The following is a 23,685-nucleotide window of genomic DNA, read 5'->3' as shown; positions in this document are numbered from 1 at the left end:
AGCAGGGGACTGCTAAGGGATACCGTTTGTTTTAGGGAGGTGACCAAAATGTTCTAAAATTAAGTATAGGGATGGTTGCGTAACTCTGTGACTGTACTATAAACAATGAAGTGTATGTTTTCACTGTGTGACTTTTATGACATGTGAATTATGTCTCAATAAAGTTGTTACCTGTCCTTGCCAAAAAAAAAAAAAGGCCTTATTATAGGTTCCGTACAACAAATAGAACTCTGAACACCCAGAAAAGAAAGTACCCCTCTCTTCCACCCCACCCCCACCTTTTTTCTTTCATTTTTGGCTGCAAGTATGGCTCCGCTGTAGTTTATTTAGTGAGTCCCCTATCGATGGGAAATTTCGGTTGTTTCCAGTCTTTTGTAATAAATCGCATTGTGATTAGCAACCTCTTATGTAGGTCATTCAGTACTTGGGCAAGTAAAGATATGAGTAGAGCATGGTTTCAGATAGAACATCATTTTAAAAGAGGTTGCCAGAGCGGCTCTGGGACGAAAGTGAGTGGTGTTTCAGCTCCGCTCTTTGTCTCTCCTTCATAGCAAATTGGAACTGCCTGCTGTGCTCCCAGCACTCTGAGATCTTCGTATTAAAATATGTATCAGTCAGGCTTCTGTATTCAGCACCGTAACCTTGTTTTTCCCAGGCTTACCCATGACACGTTGCATCAAATGGCAGTAACCATAGAAAGAATTTTTGTACCAGGGCGTTAGCCTTCAAGGTTATTTCTAAGGGAATCTGTGTAAATTATATATGTCAAAATAGAAGTACTTTAGGGATACATTTTCCTCCCTGGGTCAAAAGGATATTTACAGCTTGCTTTTTATCATTCTAGGAAATCATGTTGTCTTCAAAACCAACAGGTGCACACCCCGTCTGTAGCCTTTTCTTTTCTGACATATATCATTCAAAGGAAGAGTTGTCTCTTCGACCTCTGTTTTGCTCCCACAGACAAAGAGAGGGATGAACTAGTTAACTGTGCCCTTGCCAATACCAAGGTACTAAGTTATGCCTTTGAACATGCCTTGAGGGCACGAGCCACATATTCTCCATTATTTGAAGAACCTGTTCCACCAAGGACTGCAGCTGCTTGTTTTTTTGCAGAAAAGGAAAATGAGTTCTTTACCCTGTGTTTATAACTTCAATCTTTTTTTCTCTGCCGTTACTGTGCCATTTTGTGGGCTGTTGAACTGAACACCTTTCTTTCCCAGGGGTAGGTTCAGGGCGCTTATAATAAAGTCAGTGTCTTTGACTTCTTGGTTCATTAGTTACTCATCCAAAAACTACTTAGGAAGTTGGTTTTTTTTTTTTTTTTTTACATTTAGGACTTGGTTCTAGATGCTGCCGTATCTGTAGGAAAAAATATGTAATAAAATGGTGTGTGGGTATGTGTATACGTGTATACATGTGCATGTGTGTTTGTGTGTGTGTGTGTATTTACCTATATGTGCGTACATGGCTTTAGCCTCAGTGAGCCTAAGGTGTGGTGATAAAAGGCCCACATTTAAAAGAAAATCAGCAAGGAGCATGGCCCAAGTGAGGCCATGCTGGCCACACAGAGCTCAGGGCGCAGGCCGCTAGAACAGTTCTTAAGTTGGATGTGGGCTGAGCTGTGGGGGCCGCAGGTGAATGTATGGGGAAAGGACGAATGTGAACACCCCCCAGAAGTGTTGTACCATAAACTTGGATTTGGCTTACGATCCTGATGGCTGGTTCTGTCTCCACAGTGCTCTGCTGGAACCTTGGATTATATCTTACAGCGCTGCCAGCTCGCTCTGCAGAATGTCCGCATCGAGGCAGACAGTGGTGATGTTTCTTTGAAATCCTTTGAGCCTGCAGTTCTGAAACAAGGAGAAGAAATCCACAACGAGGTGAGACTTTCAAGAACTGGGAAGCTGCTTGCGAGCTAACGAGTGGATCTGCCATAATTTCATATGGGTGTGAGCCCGGAAATGCCTCCGTGAGACACAAAGAGCAATGTAATTACTCACAAGGACAGCAGTAGCCCGAGCATCTGCATTTTTGTGCCAGTTCTGCAAGCCTCTCTCCCCGCAGGACAATGCAAAGTGGGCCCCTAACGTGGGTGCATGTAGGGCTTGTGTTATAGGAGAGGAACCTGAGACAAGGGAAGCTGAATCGTTTATAATAGGTAGGAAGCATGCCTGACCTTTGCTCCAAGCAAGATAGTGTCTTTATCCTCCAAGGCTGTTCCAATCCCTGCCCTTTGTTGTGGAGGAGAAACTGTATCTTCCAAAGGTGTTCCCTATGCCAGACATTCTTGAGATGGGAGGCTGAGCTGGAGGGAAGTCAGTGCCTTGCTCATAAGATAGGCGGAAACCCAAGACTCATGAAGAGGTCTTCCCGCAAAGCCCAGTGGGAATCGTGGGTGGAGCCTAAGAGCAAGTGTCAATGTCTTGCTTGCTGTTTACAGAATGAGGGGCAGTTCTGCAGCCCTGTCAGACTGGCAGGATCCCACCAGCCAAGGGTTCACAAACTTTGCTACTCCCAGTAGTAACACCCTTTCTGCTTTTGCTTTATCTTTGGACCATAAATGTTGCTGTCTATTTATTACTCCTAAAAACTCAGCTCGTTTGTTTAAAAAAAAAAAAGATTTATTTATTTATTATTTTAGAGAGAGAGAAAGAGTGGGAGGGGGAAAGGAGGGAGAGGAAATCCCACGTGGCCTTGCCACTGAGCACAGGGCTGGATCCCAGGACCCGGAGATCATGACTTGAGCAGAAATCGAGAGTCAAATGCTTAACTGACAGAGCCTCCCCAGTGTCCCATAACTCAGCTCATTTTTTATGTAAATACATTTCTTTAAAAAGGAAGCTTTGTGTTATCACTTGAAGTAGAAGCCAATATCACTAACCAAAAGAAAAAGGGACCAGAAAAATCTCGCCAGTGGAAACAGAGCAGTGTTACCATTTTCCAACAGGTTCCCTTGCTGGGAGAAGGCTCTGAGCCTCAGGTCTCCATTCTCCATGAGAGAAGAGAGATTCACACACAACTTCTTGTGTTTTCTAACAGTCATTGAATGTTCTACTTCAAATGGGTGAATTTTGTCATGGGTAAAAATTATACCTCAACACAAAAAACATCAGAAGGAAAAAAAGAGATTCCCAAGTGAGAGAGAACTGTTGAAGGTTATCACCCATCTGCAGCTTTCTCTTTGCTAGAATTGGAAGGATTGATGGAGAATTTGGAGTACAAAAATATTCTCTTTCTTCCTTTCAAAAAGTAGTGACTGACTATGTGTCTGGTACCTTCTGTGTGCTTTAGGATACCAGTTTCCAGACTGGGTAAGGGACAGTCTAGTTTGAACGGTGGGAGGGGGGCTGTGAGTTAGAGGACATGAGGTCACAGAGGTGGTATTAGGGGATAGGAAAGCAGCAGATCCTATCAGTCCTTGGAGATCCCTATCAGGACAACCACTCTCCTGTTTACTTAGAGGGAAATGGAAGCTATTGAGGACTTTGGAACAGAGGAGAAACGGTGTCTGCTTCCACAATATCGTGTAATGTCTTTAAAGAGATATTTAGGAACCTTTGAACTGCTCCACACTTTGTGAAACATTGGCATAATCTCCAGAACCAAAGGCAAAGGAATTCTGCCTTACTTGCTGCACTCAGGACTGACTTTCTTCCCTTCATTGTGCCTGATAAGTGTCCCATTTTCTCTCCTCTCTGTCCTTGCTAGAGACATTGCTGATAGCTAGAAGTTCAAGAAAGATAAGCGTTTATGGGCCTGGTGACCTCCCTGAATGAGACTTGGGAGCAAAGTTATATCTTTCTCCATATTTATAGTAAAGAAATCCTGATCTTAAAATGTAAGTCTTTTCCTTCTCTACAAACCTGGTGATGTTAGGATTCAGACTCACAAAATGGGGGTTCTCTTTAACACTCACGTGGGCTCTTCTGGCCCCTGTGCTTCTGGTCTTCTGTGACTGACTGTTTTGTTAACATCAACTGGTGGGAGCGGTCTGTAACAATCACCTTGTTTATCTACGAGTAGAATATTGTCATCTGAACCCATTAGCCTCAGAAAGTGACTGGCTGCTTTTGACATTGTATACGTTAGCGAAGTGGGATAGAGATATATCAGAAACCTTAGCCCCTTGAGACTGGTCTGGGGTTGAAGGGAAAGAGAGATCTTGGATCTAAATAGCGTGCGTGCTCATCTTATCCAATCCCCCTGATCTTTGATTCTTCAAGGCTATCAAGAATGATTCCATATGTCAAGGCATATCGTTAGATCCTAGTCTTTGGCCATACACCCTGGCCTGGGATGGAGCACTGGCATGCCGGCTTTCCATCATGTCCCGTGGTTAAAGCAATAGCACACTTGTCCGTAATAGTTCCCTCGGGTTCTTTATTGTTTGCTTTCCTCTTTCTTAAAAGCCATGTGTCTTTGCTGCACCACTTACAGGACGAAGCCCTTGGTTTTATGTGCTGCTGGCTTTCAGGCTATCTGGGTGTAGACATGGCTTGTATTTCCTTAGATGGTTTCTAACCAAGCGATTTGGGAACTTGGGGGAGTAGAATGGAATACCTTCAGTTATTTTTTCCTCATTTAAGATGCTTAAGCAAAGATTTTTTTTGTCCAGTTGGAAGCAGGATCTTCCTGCATGTTTTTAAATACTCTGTTTTCCTTCTTAAAAATAGTTCGGTCTGGTCAGACCTGCATCATTTTTTTTTTTTTGACAGACAGATCACAAGTAGGCCGAGAGGCAGGCAGAGAGAGACAGGAGGAGGAGGCAGGCTCCCTGCTGAGCAGAGAGCCCGATGCGGGACTCGATCCCAGGACCCTGAGATCATGACCTGAGCCAAAGGCAGAGGCTTTAACCACTGAGCCACCCAGGCGCCCAGACCTGCATCTTTTTAAAGTCACTTTGAAAGGGCCTTTGAAGTGTGGCTCTTTGTACACTGGACAGTAGCATCTCTCCCTGGTCTCACGTCTTTCTCAATGAGATAACTTATGATGACAGTGAGACACGAACCCCAGTGGGCCTGTTCACACCTCTCATGAGGGAACTACGTGAGCTGAGCTGAGGCCACACGAAAAGCCCACCCTAACGTGGCAGAAGAAAAGGAGGTGACAGTTGCTTCCGTGTAAGAGAATGGAGATGATTTACAATATGTGGTGATGTAGGAACTCAGAAATATGATTCTGAAGTTTACTGCTGAATGCCCAAGGTTTCGGGTGGGCAGGTTTCTTCCCCTTCAGACTCTTCTTAGACATCTTTTAGGAGAAAAAAAATGTTTCTTTCTTTCTTTCTTTCTTTTTTTCTTTTTTTAAAAGATTTTATTTATTTATTTGACAGAGAGATCTCAAGTCGGCAGAAAGGCAGGCAGAGAGAGAAAGATGGAAGCAGGCTCCCTTCTGAGCAGAGAGCCTGATGTGGGGCTCCATACAGGACCCTGAGAGCATGCCCTGAGCCAAAGGCATAGGCTTAACCCACTGAGTCACCCAGGTGCCCAGAAAATGTTTCTTGATTGATCTTTTAGACTGTTCCAGGTACAGGTTAGTTACGAGGGTTTTAAGAAATGGTTTTCTGAGTTGGTTATGAAGCTGACACTGTGGACCTATTTTCATATTTCTCTTGATGATTCACACGGCCCTTCAGGAACCTGCAAGGCCTCCAGATTGTCGATAGGCTTTGGGTAAATACCCGGGGGCATTGCTTACCTTTGTGTTGCATTGGCCCAAAAGATTGAATCGCAGTGAATTTCCTTTAACGGCGAGTCCAAAATCTGGGAGTTTGGTTCACGAGCATCATGAACTCTGAGAGAATCTCGAGAGGGTTCCTTTGTGTTGTCTCCCCGAGGCTTGCATCTTCAGGGGTCTGCATCCCCCATGGCGTGTCCTCGGCCTCAAGTCAGCCACAGCCCTCCTGATGGCTGTCTCTTATTTCTGATCTGATAGTTATGAGCTTCCCGGGGGCGCCAGACCCTGGAGAAGGGATGGAGACCCTACTCCTGTCATGCTTAGAACTTTATCTTTTCCCTTCTGAGCCCCACAGTTTAGGGAGAAAAAAAAAAATAACTTCTTTTGCTTGGTTGTTATTATTATTAATTATTATTTTGTAACTCAAACTCCAAATCAAGGGGCTGGAAATCTTTTTTGCTTCCTTAATTACTTTTACGAAAGCAGCCAACGGCTTCTCTCGGCAGTGGGGGAAGTGGTTGAGGGTGACATTTGCTTCAATCCTGCCGTTTTTTTTGCCCATGACACTGAGACGAAAACGTCAGGTTCTAGAGTTAAATAAAATGCATGCCAGTGGATTTGCTGCCCAGAAAGATTATCATCTCCTGGGCAGTACTTCAGCTCATGAATAAACCTCCGCTGGGAGCAAGTCCTCAGTGTTGAACTTTCCCGACTGGCCTCAGTGGGAGGGGGGTGGGCAACAATTGACATGGATGTTAAAACTTTTCCTGCTAAGAAAATCTTATCAGATTGTGAGATCCTTGGGGACAAGTTCTAGGCCTCATGGCCTCGCTCAGTTTGCTTTCCTAGCATCTAGCAAGTGCCGGCATTTAGTAGGCTGTTCACTATTCGCTCACTGATCCTCACCCCAATCCTCTTTGTGGTTGTTACGTAATGATCCTAACTTACAGGCGATGACCGCCCCCCCCCGCCCCTTGGTAACGGAGCCCTTATTCTTCCTCATGGCACCCTCTGCTTCAAACGACAGCTGGGCATCTGAGGAGGAAGACGAAATCAAGATTTATTAAAATGGACAGGGTCTTTCTTTCCTTTCTTGGCTGATAGCACACTCTCTAGGTATGCCCCTCTCCTGCCTTCTGAGTTTTAATTTACCGAAATCTAGACTTGGGTATACCCTGATAGGTTGAATGAACTAGTTACGTAGGATAATCGATTTTCTTTCCTGGGACCCCACGGTAGCCGAGCCTTACATGTTTTGTCCCCATCAATGGAAATAACCAGCCCCCAAAATAGGAAGACCTTTTAAAATCTTTTCAGCTCTCTCTGACATAGGGTGTGATGACATGCTCATGGGCTGTTCCTGTAGCGTGAACACACTTCATGCAAAGTCTCTTAAAAATAACTCGTCTCTTAATAACGTTGTCAAACCTGTATCTTCAGAGAAGTTGAACTACACTTGTATTCGCTTTCCCTTCAAAGCACTCAAGTTTACTTCTGTTAACAGCTGTCTCTTAATACCACAGATAAGGTTCAGCAACTATTGTCTTAATATTGTCTACATTCCTTTTTTTGTTTTGTTTTGTTTAAACAGCTTTAACTGAAATCAGTTCTACATATCAAACAAACATTGAGTTAATGTAAACTGAAACCCTTTCATATGACTGGGTGTTCTCGGGTTAGTTATTTGAGTCATTTTCACCATTGTTAAATCTTCACAAGTTGCTTTTGTTTGCCTCATGAAAGTTCAATATGGATAAACACAAAAATTCTTTGTGGTAACAGGTAAAGATTATAATAGTTTGTCTATATAGGGAACATGATTACCTTAGCAAAGCCAGACAACCCAACATTAAGCTGTGAAAGCTCTCCACTTCTTTAGACGGCAGAGGTAAAAAGAGTTTTGGGGGAATAAATAGAGTTGTAGTTTGACAGTAAAATTTGATTTTTTTCAAGTTGAAGATGAGCTTTTGAAGATATGGAAAGTGGATAGAAAATAGTTTCTTAACCTTCCAGAGCTTTACTCAGCCTCTCATCTACATGCATAGGATTATTTCAGTTGCAACAGAGAAAACTCAGCCTGACTTGGCTTAAGTAGAAAAAGGCTTCAGGAACAGCTTGATCAAGAGCCAGGTGATATCACCAGTACCTGGTGTTTTCTTCTTTTTATTTTGTAGTTACTTCCTACTTTGTTGTCTCCATTTTCCCCTGTTTGGTAGTGAAATGGTTGTAGAATTCTCTTCCTGAATCTTCTCAGTCTTCAGACTTACTGTGATTGAACATACGGTGATTACCCCCAGACCTGATTCTGTGACTAGAGAAATGTGGTGGGCTGATTGGCTGACATTGGGGTGGCACATTCTACCCTTGGTATTGGGGCTGGAGCTCTCCCCAGACCACATGGACTGGGACTGGGGAAGGGGGTCAGTTACCAAATGAAGAGTGGGGTTTTGCTAGAATAGAAGGAGAAATGCAAAGGCAGCAAATAATAATCATAATAATAACCATAGTAGGTTCATAGGAAGGAAAAGCAATTATTAATGTCTTTGTTGTTCTTTCTACCTGTTGTCATGTGCCCTGAGTTGAAAAGTACCAGTTTGAATGGCTGTAGCTTTAATACACACCCCCACAATTAACTCTCTATTATTTCATTATAAGAGCTGGGATTCTCACCAGCTCCTCCTGGCCCATGGTAAATTCTTTATTGATTTTAAATCTAAGAAACTTGAAATTGATACCTTTTAATATGTGTCTGTGTTTTGCTCTAAAATACTAGTCTTTAATAAAGATGTTTAATAAAAAACGATCTTGATTATATCTTCCCAGTCATACACAGTGCAGGCTGCTGTATATTTTAGGATCTCAGTATTTGTGTTTTGTTTTGCTTTTTTTTGTAAAATTCATTTTAATTAATTTTTTTTCAGGATTTGTTGACGAACGTATAGCTTCCTCACGTCTCACTAATAAATGCGATGGAAAACCCCTCTCTAAACCCCAGCAGTGTTGTCTTGCTAAGAGGACCTCAGTTTTGAGACTCTTTTCTTGGCTTTGCAGAAATGCTCTGGAGACTCCAGGTTTTACTGGAAGCTGTCTAGGCTGAGCTTTTCTCACCTTTTCTCACCCTGTGGCAATTAAGTGACCAGAGGAGAATCGAGTGATGACATTATTGTCCTTGATTGTCTCTCACGAGGACATTATAACAACAGCCTTCTCCTTATGGTCCCTAGGTCGAGTTCGAGTGGCTGAGACAGTATTGGTTTCAAGGAAATCGATACAGAAAATGCACTGATTGGTGGTGTCAACCCATGGCTCAACTGGAAGAACTGTGGAAGAAGATGGAAGGTGTGGTAAGTACATGAGGTCCGGGGCCTTATTTTCTGGGATGTTCTACTGTGTAACTCCTTGGCTACCTAATTTGCATAGGAAAATACATAATTCATTATTCTAAACTGCTGAGTCAGGTAACTCTTGGTAAGGAACAGGCCCAGTTTTGTCTGTACAAGGTCAGTTTAGTTCAGTGAGTGTTTTATTGGGTATTTCCAACATACAAGGCGCCATGTTGGAACACTTGCTAGGAAGTGCCATGGAGGGAACAACACTGCAGATAGAAGATCTAAAATTCATTTGTATTTTCAGACTCACCAGGCACCGTTCTAAGGGTTTTCCCGTACTAACTTCTGAAATTCATACAACAGCCCTACAAAGTGTAGAAACCCTTATGAGTCTTAATTTATAGATTTGAAAACTGAGACATTGAGATATTAAGTGCCTCGCCCAAGGTCACAGAGTAAAGTGACTGAGTAAGGTGGAGACCCAGGCAGTCTGGCTCTGTGGCTTGTGCTCTTAACTGCTACATTCATTTAACAAGGAGAGAGACATGAATGTAGCCAGGTGTTATATTAGCTAAAATGAAAGCCTGTAATAGAGATTAAAAGAAAAAAAAAATCACAGTCCAGAGGAGGGAGTATTAAATTCAGAGCACTGGACCTGGACTGTTGTGAAACAGCAGATGTGGCTTTTTGGGGACTTTGGATGGGGAGGAGTAGGGTCAGATAGGATATTGGGAGAGGAACATTGGGGTCCAGGAAGTACACTAATAAGATTGCATGTGAGGAAGGACAGACAGCCCGCCCAGAGCAAGGAGTCAGGGGATATAGTTGGAAATGTAGCCGGAAGGCGAGTTGAGGCCGCTTGCAAGTTTTGAATTAAGTCTTAATTTAAATAATAGCAATAATAGCCGACTCTTATGTGATACTTATGAAGTACCAGGCACTGTTCCGAATGTTTTATGTATAACTTATTTAACTTTTATGACAACCCCATAAAATAAGTCTGATGGTTCTCTATTTCATAAACCGGGAGACTGAACCCCAAAAGGTTTACATAACTTCCTCAAGATCATACAGCCCTTGAAGTGAGGAAACTGGGATTTGAACTCAGGAAGGCTGGCTCAAGGGTCATGCCCTCCACTACGTCGCCATCCTGCCTCCAAACCGTTGACTTTGGAACATAGTGGAGAAGTGATAAAAACCTGCCAAACTTGAGACGTGGTACCCCTGCACAGACTGGAAAGTGTGCTGGGAACAGTGAGCTGGTGTGCAAAAATGCGTAGCTGGTGCTCACCTCTATTTTAGAATAATGAAAATATCAAGTCACAACCCAGAAGGAGACTTCGTTTGAAAGTCTAGGTCAAAATCCGGAAGTCCTTGCTTTCCAGACCTCTCCTCAGATCTTTAAATCATGCCTTTTCACGGATATATGTCTGAGGAAGGAATGTTATCATCCTCCTTTTCTTGTACTAACAGTATCACAAAAATGGATTTCTCCAAAGACCGGAGTCCCAGTAGAGAACTGAGCATTGTAAAATCGAGTTGGAGGTAATGAAAAGTCCATGCCTTAATCTCCTTAGTTAGTTCTGTTCCTAAAATTCGCCTGTGTGGAGTATGCTTCATTTTTATGGGATGTATATATGAAGGCGGCTTCAGTTTCAGGGAATTTTTTACTGTGCTATTCTGGTTTTGTCCATTCACATAAGAGTTAGAAGGACCTCTTTATTTGCCAGACTTGGATTCTAAGACATCAGGTTGACTTTGGGATTGTAATTTGACAGTTCCACAGTTTAGAAAATTCAAATTGGCAAATAAATAAGAAAGGAACTCATAGATTTTGTAAAAACAAACAAACAAACAAACAAACAAAACCAACCTAAAAGAAACTTTGCATCGTTTCTGTTCGAGGTTTTGTTTTTTTTCTTCTTCTAAAGTGTAGTCTTCGGTATTGTGAACTTCCTGATTCTATTCGTTATGAATTCATTTAAAAGCTTTAGTTATAATTTCTTTTTTTAAAATCAGGCCAGGGCACATTAGTTAGGTGGAATATTTCCTGGTTCCTTCATGACGCTTGTGTAAAGAAAACCAAGAAGAAGAGCAGACTTGGGAACACTCCAGAGCGAGTTTCCTTGCCGTTGGAGTGGCATTACTGAATGTTCTGAGTGAAATCAATGGCCCCAGTGTCTCTCCTCAGCCAGCCTCAGGGTGATCGTTATCAGCGGAGTGAAGGTTTGGGCCAAGATAAAAGGGATGATACTTCTAAATTAAATTTAAGCATGGCTTCAAGCCTCTCTGAATGACTTTTAACAAATTCATAATAATTTATTTCTGCTATTGGAAGAGACAGAAGATAATAATCACTGGGAAAGTCTATGGTTCTGTGGCTCTGTTAGTGTGCGGCCATCTGGTATCTGTGTGCTCGGGGGAGGGTGTGTTGGGGGGCAGCTGGCACCCACCGCCTTGATTTCCTCCTGCGTACCAGCCCACCTCGCATGTTTGCAGTTGCAAGCAGTAGGGGGCAATGTTGAGCCACCAGTGGGAGGCCTCAAGATGCTGGCCTTTCAGGAAAATGCATATAAATGTACCATTAACTGTCAAGAATTATCCCTGTTGCTTCAAGTTAGCTGTAATCTCCAAGATTCCATAACACAGGAAATCAGTTGTGGGTTAACAAATTCAACAGCAATTTAACATAAAAAGTGCAGTGTTTGGTGCACATTTGGATTCTATAGAATTAGACTAATCTGAACAGCATTTCTGAACGTACTCACTTTGCTTCCGGGGAATATATTACTCAAAATTATTATCCTTTTGGACAAATGATTCTTCTTTATCTCTGTGCTTTTTTTTCTCCCCCTAATTTGTAAAACCATGTGCGTGTTGTGGAAAGACTTCTCTAATTAACGTATTTTGTGTTTTGCACCGTATGGTTGATATCTGTTGGTGAAAACAAAACAAAACAAAAAAATCTCAGGTGATATGTACATTACTTTTCACCTTTTGCTTTTGAGTACAGCAACCTCTGACTGGCCCTGGTACCAGGGAAGAGACTGGTGGTGTGATTTCTGTCCATCTCGGTGTTTTTTTTTTCCACTTTGCGGTTGGAAGGTGTAGTCTCAGGTTGGATACAGAAGAATGGAAAATGAGCTTTGAAATCGCATTTCTTCCCTTAATGGTAATTGCTTCTTCACATGTCATAACCAGTTACATATTTCAGAAAGTTCAGTCCACTGCCTCTAAAACTCCTCTAGCCATGACTTCCCATTCTCTGTTCCAGCAAGCACTGTCCTTATCACACTGTTTTTTCTTGCCACTTCTCTCCCCTCCCCGCCCTCCCCACCCCAGGACAGTTTTACTCCCCGCTTGCTCTTGTGATGTAAATGTTAAACCTTATATTTGAATGACATTCTGATAAAATATCACATTTTCCCTACATATTACCTCATGAATTTGTGAGCCATGAAGCCCAAAGCTGCACAGCCCTTTCACATAACCCAAGAATGTAGCCTTGCCTTTTCCCCTCATCTTTGCTCTCTGTTCAGGATGGTGGTATAACCCTGGAACGCAATTCAGATATTTGTATTTTATTTTAGTTTCTTAAACCAACCCACCACCTCACAGCCAAGATTCGTGTATTATGAGGCGACTCTTCAGGATAAGAGAGAGTTACCATTTGAAAGACACTGTACAAGCTTTGCTTTCTGGGTAAAGAGAAGTATGAAAAGCCGAAGTCTCCTGTGAGGTGAGGAAGTCTTGCTGTAGCCAGAGATTCAACGGATAGGCCATTTGTCTCTCAGGGTCTGGTATCGCACTTTGCAAAACTGACATTTATTTTACCTATAAAAATGTTTTAACACCATCAAATTCACAATGATACGGAAAAGAATACTGTGTGTGATGGCCTCGAAATTGATGACATTTATTCATTTCCCTTTGACCTTAAAAAACAAAAGGTCAATTTAGTATAATCCGGTGGAAATATTCTAAAATAGTTTCCAGAGTAACATTTTCAGGAGTACGGATGATTGATATACTGGAGAGAAATTTCTTCATGCCTATTTTTTTTTTTTTTAAGTGCCTGTTTCTTTTAGAAGAGTAGAATCCTGATCATTTTGAATGTTTTGAATTGCATTTCCTGTCCTGACAGTTCTTCATGCTGGGATAACAGTGCATCTATGTGGCCGTTGGCCTTCCTAACTTTTATTGACTTTAGTGGGAAGGAGCCAAGACTGGATCATTTTAATGTATCCGTTTTGAAACAGCGTTAAAACACAACATATAATTACGTTAGGTAAGCTCTAGGTTGCATTAAATTCTACCCATTTACGTTACAGTTTGGCACAGGAGAGCAGAGAGACCTGGAAAAACGACTGGGTGTTTTATTTAATTCTGTGACCAGTTTCTCATTGTTAAAAGTTTTAAGAGAGAAATGTACTTACGAATGTCAAGGTTGTCCTTTACAAGTTGGTACTAATAGTTTAATTTCGCGATGCGTTCCTGCATTTTCCCTTGTCATTTTGGCCTGTGTAAATCATCTGGGAGAGCTCATGCCAGGGGCCTGCCCATTGCTGTCTGCTGGAGCCTCTCCTCCAGCAGGTGACCCAGTCCGAGGCAGGGATGGAGGCAGGGATAGGGCGGAGGGGCGGTTTGTTTGTTTTCAGAGAGATTAACGAAGCTCTCATCTCAATGCTTTAAATTCTTGGTAACTGAATAGAGGAACAAGGCTGATTTTTCATACACTGAAATATATACTCAGTATCTCTGCATTGGCTATTCTTTTACGGTTTAGTTAGCTAAATTCATTTTAAGCTTTCTTTCAGGATTAAAGATTTTGGGGGGTATGAGGAAGAAAAGGATATAAATATTAATTTTCTGCTTATGTTAATTGTGAAGTCACCAACTTATATTTATATACGTGTGTATAAATATGTGTGTATATAAATATGTCCCCTTTAGTGTTCACGTATGATACTGAATAATATTTGCAAACATGTAATCCCCTCTTCCATTTTTCAGTATTAGCATCACTGATACAGGAGCAGAATACATTATAGTAATTTAGGATTTGATGTGAGATGTCTGGTGGTTAAGTTCCCTTCTCCTTCTTTTAATGGCTACAGTGCTGAGTGGCTCAGGATAAGCACAGATTGGAGGCAGGTAAACAGTCACAAACACCCAATAATTGAAATTATGTACACAGACAGACACTGAGTTTGGGGACCTCTATATTTAGCTTTGGAAATTTGCGGGGGGTGGAGGAAAAAAGTCACTTTTCAGCTACAGTGGCTAAAAATCCTCGGCTCACGTTTTTGTTATCTTAAACGTGTTCACTGAAGGTTGGTGCTTTCCACTCTTCTCCCTCCTCAGCCCCCCACCACCGTTCCCCATAGCCGCATTGTTCTAGTAAGAGTAAAATATCTGAGGGGAAATTATACATGTAATTTAGCAATGAATTTCTAACAAGTTTTGATTCCTTCTTTCATTGCCTTCTGGATTTCTCTCAGAATTTTCCAGTTTTTTTTTCCCTTAGTCGCTGCAGACTTAGTAATGAATTAAAAAAAAAAGAAAGAAAGAAAGCATTGTGTATCCTGTCTTTTTGGGAAAAAAAATTTACAATTCCAAGAGAATTCAGGCTTAAGCTTGAGAAACAGAATGTGCATCGAAAGCACAAAGGACTATGTTTATGATTCTCTTTGAAGTGTTTTTGCAACTGGATAAGGAAAATTTTAGAAACCGTCTGATAGTGTTCAGGGTAAATACTTAAACCCCTTTAGAGAATTTCACACACAGATACTGTGCAGCAGAAAAAAGGGATACTTATGTTTCTTAAAGCTGCTACAGCCTACAGCTTTGTACTTAAAGACAGAGGTGTTGAATAGAATTCTACTGAGGATACATCCAGTGACAATATCTCCAGGAACATCAGAGCAAACCAGTGGGTAGGACTTTCCGTTTTTAACCCTTCCGTGAGCTGTAGGAGAGTTGAGGTTTATTGGTAGTACCAAGTACTAGAATGTGCCTGTTACATCCCAGGAATGTTAAGAGGGATCGTTCAGGTGCCTCTGCTCCTCACACACCAGGAGGAACAAGGCTAAAAGAAGCCAGAAACAGTGAGGCAGAGTGATGGGAGCTGGGAAGTGCCAAGGACAAACCTTGCCATCTCTCTTAACTCTTAACCTCAAAAAAACAGCCACAATTTCTCTTTCAGCCTCGATTCCGTAGGCTTTAGCTACATTTTGCTAGCGTTTGTTAAATACATATACACACACAACGTGCACACACACACACACACAGGGGCACACGTGTGCATTTCACACATGTTCTATTTCCTTTTCAAAGAGACAGATTTGGTTGTTTTAAATAATTTTAACCACACCAGATTTCAGATTGATGCAAAGGTGTGAAGATCCTGCTACTTTCCCCCAGGGGTGCTCTTGTAGCCTCGCTGCTGGCATTTCTTTTGGATTCCTCTGACTAGCCGACCATCATAGCATTTCAGATGTGAATTAGAACCCCGGGTGCCAGATTGGGGTGTCAGTAATTTCCATTTTTTTTTCCCCTGGAAAAGTTACAGCCTTAAACAATTATATACCTTATTTCCTCTAGTCCTTTGGAGGGTGGCTGAGGTAGGGAGTGGGGCAGTAAATTCAACTCCAGTCTGTCATTTATCTTATGAGAAAGACCTTTGAGTTATTCTAGAAGTCTCCGTCTAGAATAATGAAGTTATATTAAAAAAAAAAATCGGCAGGCCTACAGTTTTGAAAGGAAATCAAGATTTCCAAAGGATATGTGCCAGTTGTTGGGAACATTATCAAGATGATAGGATCTTTTTTTCCCCCAAGTTGGTTAATGAATGGTCCTTAAGACTTTTACCTTCCAAAGAAAATTGTTACGATGATCGAATGAAAAGGACATAACATGTAAAATACTGTACACACACAAGGCATCAGCATCAGTGATTTTATTTTTTTTAAGGATCTTACTTATTTATTAGAGCACGAGCTGGGGGAGGGGCAGAGGGAGAGGGAGAAACAGACTCCCCACTGAGCATGGAGCCCAACATGGGGTTCGATCCCAGGATCTTAAGATCATGACCTGAGCCGAAGGCAGATGTTTAACTGACTGAGCCACCCAGGAGCCCCACCACTAGTGATTTTAAAAGGAATGTAGACAGTCCTCTGTTTAGGAGCCCTTACTTAGAGGTCATTTGACTGAATCCCCCTTAGTGACATCATCCCTCCCCATTTTTCATTTCCCTTCCTCCAGAACCCGGATCAGTCCTGGAGCTAGAGGGACTCAATGAATTGGAGCCCAGTGCTACTCTGGTAATGTTTCTACCCCACTGTGGGCTAAATATTTTGGGAAGCTGGGCTGGGAATCTTTCCATATTTTGCAAAAATGTCTCTATGGAGAAATGTGCTCCCAGTGCCAAAATCTGACTTACCAGAGAGCTCTGGGAACACATTAAGTCGGCTCTTCCGTGCATTAAGGGTAACATAACCATGATCCTGCTCCCTTTTCATTGACATCTGCAAAAGAATGATCTTTCTTTAAACTAAGGGAAACTTGATATGTTGCCTTTTCAGTATTCCTGAAAAGTATCTCTGTGGTCATTTGTAGATGATGTTTTTAACACCATCTTTTCCCCTAACACGTAAATTATGATTGACTTTTTTTGTATTTCCTCTGCATGACCTCAGCCCATCTGGAACCACCTGTGACGATCTCATTTGTAAATTTTTCCTTGATGTGTCTAAAAATCTCAGATAACCTCCAACTTGTTTTTGATTGATTGACAAAATTAGCCTTTAAATAAAAGTCTGGAGTTCTATGGCAGTATTCAAAATTAATTTCTACTGTCTCAGACATATCTGCTTTGGTTATGAAGACGTGGAACAGGTGGTAAATGGATAATATATATATCCCTTTACTTAAATATTATTAATTTAAATGAGCAATAATGAAATACCCAGAATAATGCATCAGATCTTTAACAGATGTTGGGGGATCAAGAGGGCTTGTATTTTATTTAACGTCATAAACTTTTCATGTAGTTAACAGTGAATTTTTTAACGGATGGAAGTGGTGGGATATTCCAATGCCTGTAATAAATTAATATTACCTATTAATATCCTCTGGGTACTGGGGTCTGATGTCTTGGAGACCTGAATAGTTGTTGGGCAATGTAGGCCATGTTTAGCTATTTAGTCATCATATCTCAAATTTAACACATCTCAAACCAAACTCTTGATTCCCATCATCTCCAAGTCTTTCTCTCAGGATCACAGAGTTCAGTAATTTGCACTGTCCAGTTACTCAGCCTATAATCTTGGAGTTCTCTTGATTTGTCCCTTGATTTATCAGTGAATCCTGTTAACTCTGTTTCCAAAATATTCATGGTCTGGCCACCCTTCACCCCCCCCCCCCCCCCCCCCCGTTATCACTTCACTTCGGTAAGAACCACCATCATTTGTCTGAATAGCCTCCCCCCTCCTCCCACCCTGTGTCCATCCCTGTGAGGCTGTTCCTTTATTTTTTAAAAGATTTTATTTATTTATTTGTCAGAGAGAGAGAGAGTGAGCATATGCAGAAGTGCGGGGGCAGTGGGAGAAGGAGAAGCAGGCTCCCCCGTTGAGCAGGGAGCCTGATGCGGGACTCGATCCCAGGACTCTGGGATCCTGACCTGAGTGGAAGGCAGATGCTTAACTGACTGAGCCACCCAGGCGTCCCCAGAGAGTCTTCTTTTAAAAATACAAGTCTGGGGACGCCTGGGTGGCTCAGTGGGTTAAGCTTCTGCCTTCCGCTCAGGTCATGATCTCAGGGTCCTGGGATCAAGCCCCACACCGGGCTCTCTGCTCAGCAGGAAGCCTGCTTCCCCCTCTCTCTCTGCCTGCCTCTCTGCCTACTTGTGATATCTCTCTCTCTCTCTCTCTGCAAATAAATAAATAAAATATTGAGAAAAAAATACAAGTCTGGTATTTCATGTCCCAGCCCAACCCTGGCAACAAGCCTAGAGCACTATAGGGTCTGTCCATTCCCCCTGCCCCCGAACATTATTTCTCCTCCCTCCCAGTCCCCCACTCACCCTTCTACTGTCTTTAGAACACTCTCAGCTTCCTCCTGCATCATAGCCTTAGCATTTGTCGTCACCTCCTTCTAGAATATTCTTCCCTCTGTTAATTTGCATGACTCCCTCCCTTACTTCATCAGGTCTCTCTGCGCATGTCAGTCCTTGGAGAGAGTTTCTTATGCTAGCGAGTGCCTTGCCCTGTTCTACTTTGCTTCCTATTGCTTTCCGCTGTCTGCCACGTTCACTCTCACTCTCTGCCTCTACCGAATACAATCCCAGTGAGAGCCAGACTTTGTCCCATTCTCTGTCATTTCCCAGCTTCTCGAACAGTGTCTGGAACGTAGTAGGTACTTGACGCCTCCTTGTTGAAGAAACGAATTGAGGTGAGGTCAGCATCCTGGTCCAGCCATTTCCTCCCACCTTCGTTAGGCAGCATGGCCTTTAATAAATTCTTTTTAACTCTTTCTGTTTTCCGAAAATGTCAGGTCCTGTTTAACAGGAGTACTGTAGGGTTAGTTTTATTTTTTAAACAAATGTAACCCTCCCAACAGTTTTCCCAAACACCTTTAACATTTAAAAAATAATAATATCGAGAGAGCACAGAGGATGCCTGAGAAGGTCCTGTTTTATGCCTCTGGCATTTATACTGAGAAGATGGAACAGTCACTGGCAAGCAACTTATGCAAATAGGAAAAAAAATTTTTTTTTAAATGTGAGCCGGAAGCAGCTTATTAGCATCACTGCTGCTGAAACTTAGAACCGTGGTGTTCTGTCTCATCTGTTGGCATTCTTCAGATTTTAGATTTTCCTGTTCTTGGAAAACTTAATAGAGTAAAATTGTCAAAAAATTAATGAGTTCCCCAACAAAGCTTGGTTGGACTTTTTATTCCTAATTTCCGGAAGGTATATAGGGAAAGCAGTGTAGACTGGACAGGTTTTGGGCACAGAACGAGGGGAAATCTCTGAGGAGTAAACTGACTTCCGCTAGACAAGCTGAAAACTGATTAAAATATTTATCATCCTTTGGGTATGCAATAGCTTTTGATGATGGAAGGCATATTAATATTCATCTTTGCTGCTTGTCTACACTTCAGACAGATCCCAGGAAAGGATGTTCAGATGACCAGTTTTCTTTCCTCACCAGGAGTCCTTGAGCCCCAGTACAGCTTGGAACCAAGAAATGCCTTGTGATGTGATTGAACTTTTCCTCTGGGGGCTGGGGCTGGGGGAATACAACCCAGGAGAGACCTCTGAGCTGGAAAGCTTTAAAGGATTACTGCTTTCTCACAGGAAGTCTTTTGCTAGAACAAAGGGAAAAGTTTGGTTGTAATTTTATGAGCCGCAGAACTCCTCTTGCTGAGTCCACGAGACGGCCCTGGCTCCTTGAGTGAAATGGGGGGAATGAGACCTTACAAAGGTTTTGGTGTACAGACCATAGGAGGCTGAAGATTCCCCCACTCCTTTCCCCTACGTTTGTTAAGGAAGAAGGAGAGAAATTGGTAATGTTTGCTACTGACCCCAAGGTCTTCTGACTGGTTGTTCTGGAATGTTCCATCTCTCTCTTTTGTCTTGAGACAGAGCGAATATATATGGTGTCCTTATATATAAGGGGCACAAGGTGGCCTGCTGGGGTTCTCAGGATCTGTCTCTAAAATGTTTTTGTTTTTTTTTTTTTCTTTGGTGGGAAAAGGAATCTGGCTTAATTAGTTTAGTTAGCTAGGCAGGGTTGTTTTCTGTCTAGATTAGAATAGCCTTGATTACATTTCGCTGGGGAGGGCACCAAATACGAGCTCTGAAAGAAACTGACCTCTTTATTGAGTGGTCTGCAAAACCTGGAAATTGAATAGAATAGTCTCATAAAAAAGACTATTGTGTTAAGACACTTAGTTTCTGTCTTTTAAATCTAAAACATTAACATCTACCCCTTTCACATTTTTTTGTAATTACACACTGAGATCTTTTTGTGGGATATACCTTAAAAAAACAAAACAAAACAAAACATTGGGACCGTAATGATATTTGCAACCTATTTTAATAGAGTGGCATCAGAAAAGAAATATACATTTTTCATTCTAGTCATTTCCTCATTCATCTGCTCTACTTTGTGCAGATAAGTGTGAAGTTCTGCAAAAAACCAGGACTTCTGTCTCCCAGGTTGATAAGGCACAAGGCAGTAAGTAATTCAGAGGAAGAAAAATCAAAGGGGAGAGTGGATTCTGACATAGGCCTTTGGGAATACAACGGATTTTGATAGATGGAGATGGGTGGAGGATATTCAGAGATGCTAGAAGCGGAGACATGGAGACATCGTAGTGGAAAAACAAAATCTGCTCGCAAACTTGATTAGACTGGATGGAGTGTGGTTTGTGTGAGTCCAGTAGGGAGAGATAAGATTAGGAAGATTAGCAAGGACCCTTTTCTAATGCATTTCGTTGCAAGGTACAGTGTGCTTTTACCCCTTAATGACTGCTGGGCTCTCACAGTCATGGAAAGCCAAGCGCTAATCGTGCACAAGTAAAAAGAAAATGAAATCTTTCTTACCATCTTGCATTGGCAAAGGGGAGACAAGTCAAAATTCTGTTAATTGCCCTAATTTGAAGACAGATCTGCATCCCCAATACGGCAAATAAGCAACACTATCCATTTGCAGAAGGAGAACTACAAATGACTTGATATATTTTCCTACCAAGGTCTTTTTTTTTTTTTTTCCCCTCGCAAACTGAATACCAACCTAATAATTTTGGATTTCGGTCAGAGGCAGGTCTTTCCATGTGTGAACCATTTCCGATTCTCTTTCTTGTTTAGGTCTCTCTCTCTCTCTCGCTCTCGCTCTCGCTCTCTCTCTCTTTTTGATATGGGAATTGAGGTCCCAATTAAGTGATGTCTCCCATACCTCTTGGAGAGGGGACAGTTCTGAGGACTTATGTACTTGCATAAAGTATTTTGAAATTACAGCCAAAGTGTCATTCATGACTTGTTTGATTTGGTTCCGGGATAGCAGGTGTGGTAGTCTATCATTTCCGCTGCTGAAATCGAGTGGTTTCTTTCCCGCGCATGCCTCCCCATTCTTTGGCGAATGGCTCCACGTTTGTGCTTGGCCACCCCATGCTGCCCCGTGTTTGCCATCCCATTTTGCCTTGTCTGTCACACCGCTTGGAAGACCGAGTCACTGTTCACAGTGTAAATAGTGGCGGATCACTCTGGGCTCTCTCCTACCTTGATGGATCGATTTCTGCTCAATACGCCTTCTTTTTCCTCCACGGGATGTTAAAATTTCCCAGTGACTTTTTTGTTTTTATTTTATTTTATTTTTATTTAGCTTTACTACTTTTTAAGGCATGAGGCATTAATTCTTGAGTGACCGATAACTCTGTGACTTGGTTCTTCAGACACTGGGCTTCTGCAGGATTGTCTTAGCTTTGATTCTGCTCAGGAAGCCAAGGTCTGAAGCGAATTTAGAGGCCACCATCTCTTCTTATGTATTGGTGAGGTAAAGAAGCCATATGATGGGGCTACCGTTTCATTTGACTAGAGAGCCATCTTGAGAGTCGCACCCAAGTGGGAGGCTTCCCTAGAGAACCGAATGGGCTTTGTGCTTTTTTTTTTTTTTTTTAAGATTTTATTTATTTATTTGAGAGAGAGAGAGGAGAAGGTCAGAGGGAGCAGCAGACTCTTCGTGGAGCTGGGAGCCTGATGTGGGACTCGATCCCAGGATGTGGGATCATGACCTGAACTGAGGCAGTCGCTTAACTAACTGAGCCACCCAGGTGGCCCTGGCTTTGCACTTTTTAAATGCTGTTATCTCCTTGGGGCGCCTGGGTGGCTCAGTCCTTAAGCGTCTGCCTTTGGCTCACATCGTGATCCCAGGGTCCTGGGATCAAGCCTCGCATCTGGCACCCTCCCTGCTCAGCGGGGAGCCTGTTTCCCCTCTCCCTCTGCCTGCTGCTCCCCCTCCTGGTGCTTGCTTTCTCTGTCAAATAAATAAATAAAATCTTAAAAAAAAATGCTATCTCCTTGCTATCTCTTGGAGTCTCTTTCTTCCTCACGATGCGAGGAGAAACCGGCAGCAGCAATGCGTTCACATTTGTCTTCGCTTCATTTCTTCCAAGGCCTGGAACCTTGGCCTCATGCTTTCTGTACCAACTCTACTGGCGGTGCTCACGCCATGAGGCTTGGACGTGCTTTGGAAGCCCAGCTGCCATGGAATCTTCCAGTGTCAGCATGAGAAAGGAACCGAGAGCCGAGCATCCCTTTCTCTTCCTTTTGGAAAAGGAAGGGCTCAGAAGGTACAGAGGCCCGTCTGGGGGCAACATAGCCAAATGCTAGCGGACTCAGCACTCAGATTTCCCAACTCCCAGTTGAGCGCTTGCTGCCATTCCTGAGCCTCCCGGGGGTCATGCCTTCTCTTTTCTAGATTTCTACCAACTTTCAGCTGGATGTAAGTAGGAAAATAGGATGACAGGAATGTTGCCCTGGACCCTTCTCTCTGTCCTGTGTTTGGGCCCAGCAGATCAAAATTCAGCTCTTTCATATCGAGGTAGGCGTACTGTTTTTGCCTGTCCAGCATCTGTGTTCCTTCTCTGGGTACTGCATCAAGGACCCGCTCTCTTCAGTGGCTCCAGGTAGAGGGGCGTCGACTTCGTCTGGCTGCCTCAGCACGTGGTGAGCTGGCTCAGGCCCGTTTGCTGAAACCTGCACGAGGTGCTGAATTCAGTAAGCACAAAAAGCCTGTGAGTGCAAAAGCCAGTCTTTTCCCCCACTCATTCATTCCGCCTGCCGCCCTTTTCCCTTCCCTGGGGCCCAGCACCCTTCACGATGTTTTCTGGACCTTTCCAGAAACGTTCTCTGTAGTACAAACCTTTATGTGTTGTTTCTCAAATGAATAACACTCTGTCTCAGAGATCTTTCCATAGTTGTACATTCTTTTAAACGACTGCCTGGTTTTTCATTGTGTGGTTTCATAATTCAGCCAGTCCCCTCCTGTCTTCAGTCTTCTGGTTTCACAAATAATGTTGAAATGAATATCGTAACATGTAGGATTTTCCCATATACCGTCTACGGTAGTATCGAGAGCGGAATTGCTGGGCAGAGGATATGTGTATTTTTAGTTTGGAGAGGGACAGTCAAATTGCCTTCCTTAGAGTTTGGAGCAGTGTTTATGTGTGGGTGCGTGTGTGTGTGTTTACATATATGTATATACATGTAGGGTTTTTGTGGCATAGAGCTTGTTTTCCCCACATCCTCACTGGTGCAGTATATTAACAGACTTTTTGCCACTGTGACTGGTGAAGACGGGTGTCTCGCGGTTTTTCATTAGCATTTCTCTCCTTCCTGTTTTGCAGCTGAGGAGACTGAGGCTCAGAGAGAGGAGGTGACTCGGCCAAGGTCACAGAAGCAGTGACTGACCTAGCTGGGGTGTGCAGTTAGCAGAGACCATCTGCTCTCCTCTTCACTAGAGTCTAAGCGAGAACTCCGTTCTGTTCCTTGCAACCGAAGACTCCTGGTATATGTAGAGGTTCTCTAGCAAGCAGCACTCGGATTTCCTTGGCTGGTTCATGCGGGCCGGTGGTTCTCTTTCACCAGGGAGTTGTGTGCCGGGTCAGCTGAGTCAGG

At 42.7% G+C, this 23,685-nt stretch overlaps 1 protein-coding gene across 3 annotated transcripts in view; it reads left to right on the top strand.

Moving 5' to 3' along the window:
• Window positions 1–23,685, top strand: part of FTO (FTO alpha-ketoglutarate dependent dioxygenase) — a 375,155-nt gene that overhangs the window by 163,395 nt on the left and 188,075 nt on the right. For all 3 annotated transcript variants that reach the window (XM_047712437.1, XM_047712439.1, XM_047712438.1), the window contains exons 6-7: window positions 1,737–1,880; window positions 8,901–9,020. In XM_047712437.1, the coding sequence (XP_047568393.1) occupies window positions 1,737–1,880; window positions 8,901–9,020 (264 nt within the window). The remainder of the gene's footprint in view (window positions 1–1,736; window positions 1,881–8,900; window positions 9,021–23,685) is intronic.

Source organism: Lutra lutra, chromosome 17 (genome assembly GCF_902655055.1).
Source record: "Lutra lutra chromosome 17, mLutLut1.2, whole genome shotgun sequence".
Classification (NCBI taxonomy): domain Eukaryota; kingdom Metazoa; phylum Chordata; class Mammalia; order Carnivora; family Mustelidae; genus Lutra; species Lutra lutra.
The sequence above is the reverse complement of the archived record's forward strand: the minus strand, read 5'-3'. Positions and strand labels throughout refer to the sequence as shown.